This window comes from Cheilinus undulatus, linkage group 13 (assembly GCF_018320785.1).
Source record: "Cheilinus undulatus linkage group 13, ASM1832078v1, whole genome shotgun sequence".
Taxonomy (NCBI): Eukaryota; Metazoa; Chordata; class Actinopteri; order Labriformes; family Labridae; genus Cheilinus; species Cheilinus undulatus.
Genome location: NC_054877.1, coordinates 19,982,643 through 19,992,585, shown reverse-complemented (window position 1 = coordinate 19,992,585; position 9,943 = coordinate 19,982,643). Strand labels below are relative to the sequence as shown.

General features: G+C 37.9%; 2 protein-coding genes across 2 annotated transcripts; both read left to right on the top strand.

The window, feature by feature from the left end:
• The first annotated feature begins 671 nt into the window (after positions 1-671).
• On the top strand, positions 672-4,021 carry agxtb (alanine--glyoxylate and serine--pyruvate aminotransferase b). Its single transcript, XM_041804220.1, has 11 exons — positions 672-1,005; positions 1,477-1,669; positions 1,769-1,833; positions 1,938-2,038; positions 2,123-2,193; positions 2,273-2,357; positions 2,459-2,557; positions 2,764-2,833; positions 3,167-3,262; positions 3,348-3,476; positions 3,679-4,021. The coding sequence occupies exons 1-11, from the start codon at positions 733-735 to the stop codon at positions 3,784-3,786; spliced, it is 1,290 nt and encodes a 429-aa protein (XP_041660154.1). The 5' UTR covers positions 672-732; the 3' UTR covers positions 3,787-4,021.
• Positions 4,022-4,985: 964 nt separating this feature from the next.
• On the top strand, positions 4,986-9,731 carry thap4 (THAP domain containing 4). The gene is made up of 5 exons (XM_041804221.1): positions 4,986-5,485; positions 7,641-7,794; positions 8,254-8,363; positions 8,646-8,749; positions 8,894-9,731. Exons 1-5 carry the CDS (start codon positions 5,461-5,463, stop codon positions 9,008-9,010), a joined length of 510 nt encoding a protein of 169 aa, XP_041660155.1. The 5' UTR covers positions 4,986-5,460; the 3' UTR covers positions 9,011-9,731.
• The last annotated feature ends 212 nt before the right edge of the window (positions 9,732-9,943 follow it).

The window sequence follows — 9,943 nt, the reverse complement described above, 5'->3', positions numbered from 1 at the left end:
GAGAGAGCAGATTGGCTCTCTGAGAGGAGACTCCTCTTTACAAATGTAATACTGCTGGAATGGAAGGAACAGACAAAATCAACAAAGCCACCTGTAGACTGACCTGAACCGGTTTTATAACTGCAAAGTGCTGGTCTTCACTTTTTCACAAGAGGTCAAAGGTCAAGTACTACAGATCAGGAGCGGAAACAAGTCACTAAAACCTGCTGTGGTGGATCCTAACTTTGACCCTACATTAAAACATTCACTTAAGGGTATTTGCATTTGTTAATTCTTCAGTAGATTTCAAAGATGAGCCTGAAAACGTTTTAATTCTTCTACATTACAGACATTAAATGTGTTGAAACAACTGATTGGATAAAGAGAAATTTGGAATAACGTCTGTTATACATTTCAAAATAAAGCTACATAAAATAAGCAAAAAGGCTTTTGTTTCCTTGCAGAAACTGTTTAACCCTCAACAGAGCTTAACCTTAACATGTTGCAAAAGTTAACTTTAAATCTGCTGAATAACAAACTTGTTTTAAACTTGATTGATTACCTTATATGCCATTGAGTCCCTTGATGCCTTATGTCAAGGGCATGGTCGGTAATAAGGGGAGGCACAGGCACTGTGGCCAACAGGTCAAAGACCTGTTTGTTTAAATCTTCACCCAAAACTCACCGCCAGGCTCAGTCCCTCTGCTGATCTCTCTTGGTGCGGGCCTCTCAGGAACCAGGATTCCAGCCGTGATGCAGCGGGCTTTGTTCAGCCGGAGCGCGCAGCTCGCTCAGCAGACAGCAGCGGCCCTCGACGGTCCTCTGGCCGCGAGGAGCGCGCCGCTGCTGCAGCGCCTGGATCGCTCCATGTCGTCCGTCACCATCCCACCGCCTGCCTGCATGCTGCGGCCGCTGGAGGCTCCACTACGCTACCTCTTCGGACCGGGACCATCCAACGTTCCTCCACGTATCTTAGCAGCAGGGTCCAGGCCGATCATCGGTCACCTGCACGCGGAAATGTATGAGGTAAACGCAATGTCTTAGATTTATTCAGCAACGATAGAATGGAAATAAGACTTTTTTTAGGAGTACTGAACTTCGGCACGAGCTCATGTTAGTTTCAAGTAAAATACTGAGTACAAAGTCATCATTATCGATAGTAAACAGTAGTTAAAGTAACATGCTAGCTTTTGGTTCATTAATTTTGCAGGTGAGCATGTTTGAAAGCTTTTTTGCAACACAGAAATGCTAAAAATTCAAATAACTCTAAGTTTTTTGGAGTAACAGACTTTATATAATCAAACAGGATTTTCACATTTTTAGGATTTTCAATAAACTGAACACACTGACTCTTCCCTTGGAAGAAAAATTAGGTGTAGCCTCATCTTTCCTATGCGTAATTACGCATACTTAGTGCAAACCGACTGAAACCTAACGCTAACCAAATATGACATCATGTGCTTTGCGTATAATATATTCTTCCAATTTGCTCCTCAGATTATGAACGATATAAAGAAAGGGATCCAGTACGCTTTTCAGACAGAAAACAACATGACGATAGCAATGAGTGGCTCCGGGCACGCGGCTATGGAGTGTGCGGTGTTTAACACGGTGGAGCCTGGGGAGAACGTGCTCATCGCCATCAACGGAATCTGGGGAGAGCGCGTTGCAGAAATCGCAGAGAGAATGGGTACGTCTTTACGCACGATTTTCCGCACACGTCCAGTGGGTGTCCAAGACTCTGACCCTCTGTCTCTCTTGTCCATTTATTTGATATTTCTCCCTGTAGGCGCCAATGTACATAGAATGGTAAAAACACCTGGAGGATATTTCAGCAATAAGGAAATTGAAGAGGTACGCCATATGTCCGGAGCAGGACATGATCAATCTTCACGTGATCCTGAAGTGCACTAGCTCCAAGAAACATTAAGGCAACTGCATTATTATTCTTCTTTTAGGCCATGGAAAAACACAAACCTGTCCTGTTCTTCCTCACACATGGAGAGTCCTCTGCTGGGCTCTGTCACCCAGTAGACGGCATTGGAGACATCTGTAGAAAGTGAGTGTCAAGCACCATTAAAAGTTTAATCTGAGTATAAATGTGTCTTTATTAACAACTAGCCAACTGTCATATCTCCTGCAGACATAACTGCCTCTTCCTGGTCGATACAGTTGCATCTCTTGGTGCAGCACCAATATTTATGGACAAGCAAAGTAAGACAAATATGAAGGATTACATTCTGTCAACCCACCATTAACATATAGTGTAACCTGTCCATAATTGCACTTCCAGATATTGACATCCTGTACACTGGTTCTCAGAAGGCTCTGAATGCACCTCCTGGCACAGCACCTATCTCCTTTAATGAAAGAGCATGGTGAGGGATTGTGTGTGCATACAGGTTTCTATAGATGAGTACTATGTTGTTATAAAAATTCGATGCTGGTTCAGTAAAGCAGATATTCTTGTCTCTTATAGTAAGAAGATGTTTAACAGGAAGACAAAACCAGTATCCTATCTTTTTGATATGACACATTTGTCCAACTACTGGGGTTGTGATGGCCAACCAGCCAGAGTGTGAGTCTAATTTTCTCTTTATATTAACTCTACAAAGCTTAAACTGTTTTGTGACAAGTGCTGATAATCTGCTTGAGTGAGACTAAAGAAAAGAAGAGATTTCACAAACGTGGAATATCACTTTTGGCTGTGAGGTCAAACAGCTCACAAGTCTTTAACACCTGCATTTTGAAGGAATAATTCATATTCTGTGCTTTGGGTTTTAGATACCACCACACTGGTCCAGTGTCTGGATTCTTTGCCCTGAGAGAGAGTTTGGCAATTCTTGCAGAGAAGGTAAAGGAACATTTCCCAGTTCTGGATGCAGTAATTGTCATATTTTCTTTACACTGGCACCCTTTCAATTGTACAGCAATGCATTTAGTACAGGTACAAACTGGAGGGGTGTATATCAACCCATTGTATTATTGTAATAGCCGACAAAGCTTCAGGTTTCTTGCTCTTAATTTGCCTTTTAGTGTTGCAGTGAGCTATACACATCACACAATCATGTCTCATTTATGGGAAAGACACTGTTAATACTGCTGTCTTCCAATAGTTCAAAGTTGGCAGTGATGTCTCTTCTTGCCTGATTAAACCTGAACTCCATGGATCTTTGTCTCCCTCTAGGGACTAGAGGAGTCCTGGAAGAAACACAAAGAGGTGGCAGCCTACCTATATAGAGGACTTGAGGACTTGGGTGTCAAGCTCTTCATCCCTGATAAGGTGAGACAAAAGGCATTTAATGGGAACCCAGGGCTCTGTGTGAAAAACAACAAAGACACTATCCTTTTGTGATATATCACTGCAGGACTTGAGGCTTCCCTCTGTTACCACCATCGCCATTCCTGAAGGCTACAATTGGAGAGAGCTGCTGGCCTACATCATGAAACACCACCAGATGGAGATGACAGGAGGTCTGGGCCCTTCTATCGGCATGGTAAGCTGTTACTGAATGTGCTTCAGAACTGTACAAAGGACAGAATAAGTGTTCATACACAAAGATATCAACCTTAATCCCAATTTAACTCTTAACACAAACAGTTAAAAGAGGATCTTTTCCTGTGGTTTGATCTCTGGTTCAATCTGCTGAGTCACTGCTGGCTCTGATGCTCTGTTCTTTGCACCTCTTTATTCATTAGGTGATGAGGATTGGATTGATGGGATACAACTGTGAGAAGGCTAATGCTGACATGGCACTGCATGCCTTGGCAGACGCACTCAAGAACTGCAAAAAGAGCAAGGCTTAAGATGAAAAATTCAAGAACACGAATCCTGTGCTCCCTTATAAAGAGACAATGTAAAATATTAATTGAAACAATGCACAGATTTTAGGAACTTTTCAGCTTTTGTCACTGTAGAGATTTTATAAAACAGTTCACTTGCTTGTATGGTTTAGGCAGGAAATAAATGAGTAGATAATGTCACATTATCCATGCCAAGTGCACTGAAATGTGTCAATAAAGTGTGCTTTATTTTATCAAACTACTGTACTGCATTACTGTGTGGTAACAAATGGAAAACATTATGAAGCAAGCAGGGGTGGAAAAAGTACACAACAATGGTACTCAAGCTTATGCTTACTCTGGTAATAATTTACTTAAGTATAAGTATTGAGGGTGTGTATGATGTAAAAAACTAGTCAAGAAAAGTAAAAAGTATTGAATTTAAACTAAGTTTACTGCAAGTGTTGAGTACTGAGTAGCTACAAGGGCTGAACAGTTTGGGAAAATAATTTAATTGCATTTTTTTTCCAGTACTACATTTGCAACTTGACATGCAACTGTTTTTAAAATATCTTTTGTATGTATTTTTCAACACACACAAGCAATAAATTAAATAAATAAATATTACAACCAGCACAATATAAGATAAACTGTTTTTTTTTTTTTGTAGGTCCAGCTGGTTAGTATGACATAGCACGATGCATGGACCAGTATGAATTACATATCTTTAGCTACTTCACTCACAGTGGGGAATTTACTGATTTGTTTAACTGAAAGTCTTGCAGCAATCATCAGTAAAACTAGGGGTAAACAGTTACAAAAAATATTATTATTTTGACTCATTGTAGATGCAATGTGAATGGTATTGAAGGGAAGGATCTTTTTCATGTCATTCTCATTTTGAATAAGAAAAACATTTACAAAAATAAGAAAGGGATTTTTGCAAACTAGTCTAGAAAAAAATGAGGCTTCAATGTTTGTACGGTATGAAGAAAATGACATCCCCGCTGCAAAAGAATTGTACAAAACTGTTTTTTTTTCCACACATTAAAGAAAAATTGCAGTAGCATAAATAGTACATATTGCCATTTAACCTAAATCTGGATTAATTTCCCAGCTACAGAGGAGCTGTACAGTAAATTGTGAACCTTCCTTGTTGGCAGTGACAACATGAGAATGTGGATCTCCAATCAGGTTTTTCAGGTAAAGCCACACCTTTACAATAAATTAAATCATAACATTTGTTTTGAGAGGTGATGTGGAATCCTCTCAATATGCAACTATGTAGTCAACAGAGATGGAGAAAGTATGAGTGTTGTAATCAGTTAAAAGTACAGTTACTCTAGTTATAATCTACTTGACAAAAAGGACATTTCAAAATTTACACAAAAAAAGTACTAGTATTCCCCCAGAACTACTCAATTATAGTAATCTGTGCAAATGTAATTATTTACTTTCCAACTCTGGTTGTAAGGTTTTACTGTAAGCTTCAACTACATATAACCCTGTAAACTGTTTTGGGGCTTTACTCTACGTACTACAAATCCCATGATGCCTTTCTTTAATTCCAACGTCTAAATACCTCACATAACAACACAGCCACAGGGCAACTATTAATTCAGTCGCAATTAATCCGGCATTTCGGCCCAATTTAATCCGTTTTTGTTAATTCTTTGTCGAGCACAGTTAGGTGGACTAATGGCGTGTCCTGTAAACCACACAGGTAGGATAATAATTACTTTTAAATATTAAAATGTAGTACGACTGTTAAATCCAACTTTAGGAAGCCAGCAGCGACGTAAAGGTGACCACAGATTACTTACCAACAACGTTCATATAATTAATGCCCAAAAGAAAGACATAAGCAGATAAATTTATGGTTATTTGCACTCGTTTTGATAGAGTATCGATAAATTTGTCCTCAATTTTGTCACAGTCATGCTCACTACAGCTGTTTGGCTTTTCGTGGTTGTTTTAGGTAAATACATATCGCATGTTTTCTAATTTAAGCTAAACAGGTTAAGCGTTAAAATGAAAACGCCAGCATCAACAGCTAAGCTAACGACTAGCTTGTTAGCCTCCGAGAGAGTAAACACATTGCCGCTGGGATCTGTTAGGAAGCTTCGCTGTGACATTTCATGACAAACAGTGAGTCCTACTGGGAGTACTCGACGCATCGAAATTAAGAGGATGTGTTGTTGACTGTGTCATATTTGCAAATAGTTTTAACCTTTCTAATAGTTCCATGTTAACTGTCACCTTCCAAAAGCAGCTCAGAATTGTCTTCCTCTAGTTTCTGCCAAATTTCCATCAGACTACTGGATTACTGCCACCCAGTGTTGAGGAGACTGCGGCATATCACAGTGCAATTTGACAACATTTAACCTAATCTGAGACCTGAGCTTTTGTTTGGAATTCATGTTTAATTTCCCCCAGTTATTTGGGATAAGTGGGGCCTAATAAGTATGAAACCTAAGCTTTGTCTTTGAATATGAAGTAGTTTTTTACCCAACAAAATTGCTGCATATGAGGATGATAAGCATATCTCACTGTACAACATGCAAAAATAGTATTTACAGTACTACTTTGCTAGTAGGAAGTTTATTTTATATGTGTGATGATGGACCACAAGAACTTTTAAGGTCAAGTATGAACTAAATTTTCCCTAAAAGTTCTAGAGAAGTTCTAGAAATTCCCTTTAAAATTATTAGAAATTTCCAGAAAAAGGAAATTCCCTGCCCAAATTTACAATCAACTTCCCAGTCAAACTCTCTCTTAAATATACACTATATAATAATAATAATCATATGAATTCCCCAGACATTTCAAATAAATTACTCAAACTTTTATGGAAATTATGGACAATTGAAAAAACAATTCTCACATCAGAATTTAAAAAAGGTTTGGAACAGGTCAGAGACAAAGAACTTAGTCTGGAGTTAGACTGGTGGCTTAATTCACTTAAGCTTCTTTACATTCAAGGTCCCGGTATGAGGCAAGCCTGTTTACTCTCATGTTATCATGGCACACTGGGACATTTGAATTTAGCAGAGCTTTAACTGATGTGATTAGTCATACTTGTGCTTTTCAACAAGGAAGGGTGTTTCAAAGTGATCTGTTTGCAAAATGTAAAACTCCTAAACATATTAATTATCTGTTAAAACATCAGATCCCTTATTGCCAGATCCCATAAATAAAGGTGCATTTGTCTTTTTCTGTATTTACTCAAAATAACATGAAATGTTTTCTCATGTAGAGTTGTCATGGTAAAATAATTTCAAACTTCAATATAATATTAGTGGGGAAAAACAAACAATACTGTTGCTTTTTTTGTATACCACAATAACAAAATAGAGGTCATAGGAAACCAAAATTAGGAGATTTCTTGTTCAAATAACCAACAATTGTAGGCAAACTACACTGTCTAAATTGATTTAATTGCACAATATGTTACAAATGTTTTGGTACTGAAGGTTGCCAGTGTGCTTGTGCAATTTCAACTTTAGAGTGTCCAATTTAGGGCCCTCTCTATTTTTCTTCTTTGCTCACAGCAGCTTGCATTAAACTGTATTTGAAAATCAGTAGTTCTCTTCAAACTTTGGTTCCTTTTAAAACTTTTGAACAAAAAGATAATGGGGATTGCATCATTTTAAAACACACAGTATCAAAAAGTATTCAAATTTAAAGTATTTCAACATTTTTCTTATAAACTACATTCAGTATTTTAATTCATGGAGGAAATATATATATGTTTGGTACATTTCTTTACTTTCACAGTGTAACAAGGTACATCATACCATAGTAAACATTTGTCGTGTTATAAATCTTTCTAGTTTTTTTAAAAACTGTTTGTGTATGTTTCTGCATTGAACCATCAGTGGAGCTGAATCCAGTGCTGCTCCCTCTAGACTGGCTTTTAGGTACCTGGGAGTCGGACGAGCCTGGGGAGGGCTGCTTTCCCACTATCAAACCTTTCCACTACACAGAGACACTGAGTTTCACCCACGTGGGACAACCAATCATCAACTTTATGTAGGTTATTTTAAAAAAGTTTTCCCACCTTGAACCACTCACAGTATTGATTCATCATCACTGCCGTAAGGACAGAAGTTAAACCACTGGAGGGCAGCAAAGGCAAGATTTTAATGGAATGCTGAGGTTTGAATAGCTGGCAGCAAGATGTGCTCAGAGTTGCAGTGAGATAAGAGGAATTCTTTCAGAGGGTGGATTCTTGTGTTGACATTTTCAGTTCAGGAACTTAAGCTCAGATTTAATTGTGTAAATCTCTGTTATTGGGGAAAAAAAGATTATAATCACCATGAGTCATAAAAAGTGTCTGTGGTTACACAGCCTGTCTTACAGAAAAGTCCAGTTAAGCTGTATCATAAATCTACTACCACCAGAGCTGAAACAGTCTGACCATGAAAATATTATTCAGATCTGATAATTACCTGCTTTTCTATAAATCCCTCACTGTTCTACACTCGACAGGTTTTGTGCCTTCAATGCAGAGACCAAGAGGCCTCTGCACAGAGAGAGTGGATTCATTCGGCTGCAGCCCGGAACCAACAGAGTGGCGTTTATTATAGCACAGAACTCAGGTGGTTATGGGTCATTATTGGAGATATTCCTGCCTAATGAGAGTATTCAGAATGCTATAAAGATGTACTGGGTGTCTGTTATTAGAACAACACTAGTGCAAGCATATTTCAGGCAGAAGCATAAATACACATCTTTATGTTAATTTGTGTACATATATCTTTTTGCCATTTTTACTTATATAAACATTATTTAACTGACTCTAAATTTGAAGACTGTAACAGACACTACCACAAACACACTCTATACGTGTGTTTTTGATGACAGTATGTGTTTTCCTGCAGGTCTAGTTGAGATTGAGGAAGGAGAGCTGACAGCACAGCAAATCAACCTGCAGAGTCAGGCTTTGGCCAGAATGTCTTTTGCTAAGGAGCCATATGTGCAGCAGGTAAAACGAATTTTCTGAAGCGCTCTTTTCACTTTGTTTATTATTTTATTAAGAAACTTAAAAAAAAAAAAAAAAACACCAAAGCCTTCCTCTTTGAATAATTGGAATTAATCTAAAAGTGATACGGACTTTTCTTTCTTTCAGGTTTCTCGAGTGTTTCAGCTCAGACCAGATGGGAAGTTGGAGCAGACAGTTTCTATGGCAACCGACAACCAGCCGCTGATGCAGCACTTGCACATCACCTATCGTCGGTCATCTTGACTCATCAGACTGGAAGGTGTCCTTCAATATAGAAATAACTTCACAAAGAATGAAAAATGACAATAATGAAACACAATCACAGTAGCAGTAGCGCTCAGGCTGTATGGTAATCAAATGCAAAGAAATGCACTACTATAATCATATCATGGTGAGAGGTAAGCTTAGTAACTTAAAGTAAATAAACTAAAAAATAACCTCTTATAATGTCATCCAAAATGCTTTAAAGTTCTGAAGCCTTTTGTTCAGCACTGCTGAAGATCATGTGACAAAATTTTACTGATCACTCAAAAAATCTAAAGGTATTCAGCTTTTTAACACTCTTACCTGATGTATAAGATAGAAAAAAGACATACCAATAGCACTGCTTATCTAAAACACAACAGGGGATCTTTAATTTTAAAAATTCCCAAAAAGTTTAAAATTTGCACTTACATTAAGTTTGCCAACTGAATGGATACGGCTTGCTAAGCCTTCTTTTGTTCTCCAAATATATACTGTCCAGATATCTAACCACAGAGCTGTAAAGCTTAGAACGCACTGATAAATTAGTTTGAATTTCTCTTATATTTGGCTTTCATTGCACTATTATATGATGGAAAGCTGAAGTTGCTGCTGTATCCATAAGCCAAATGCACTGTTTTTAAGAGTTTTGAGGGGAAATGTTTAGAGGAATTGTCTGCTTATTGTAAACATGCTTGTAATAAAAGGTAATAAATGCAAACTTTTGAGATTCCCTAATGCCTATGAAAAAGTTTTGTTCATGTCTGTCAGTTGCCTGTTTCTTTGTTGTGGTGATCGGCTACATTAGATTATAATTTTTAAGTCATTTTACTCTCCTTATAAATTCAGGGGGTGTGAAAAGTTGAAGTAAAAGTAAAAATCAGCTATGTAGCAAAAAGATGTTTATATCTCTTTCAGTGTGTTTGTCACTGC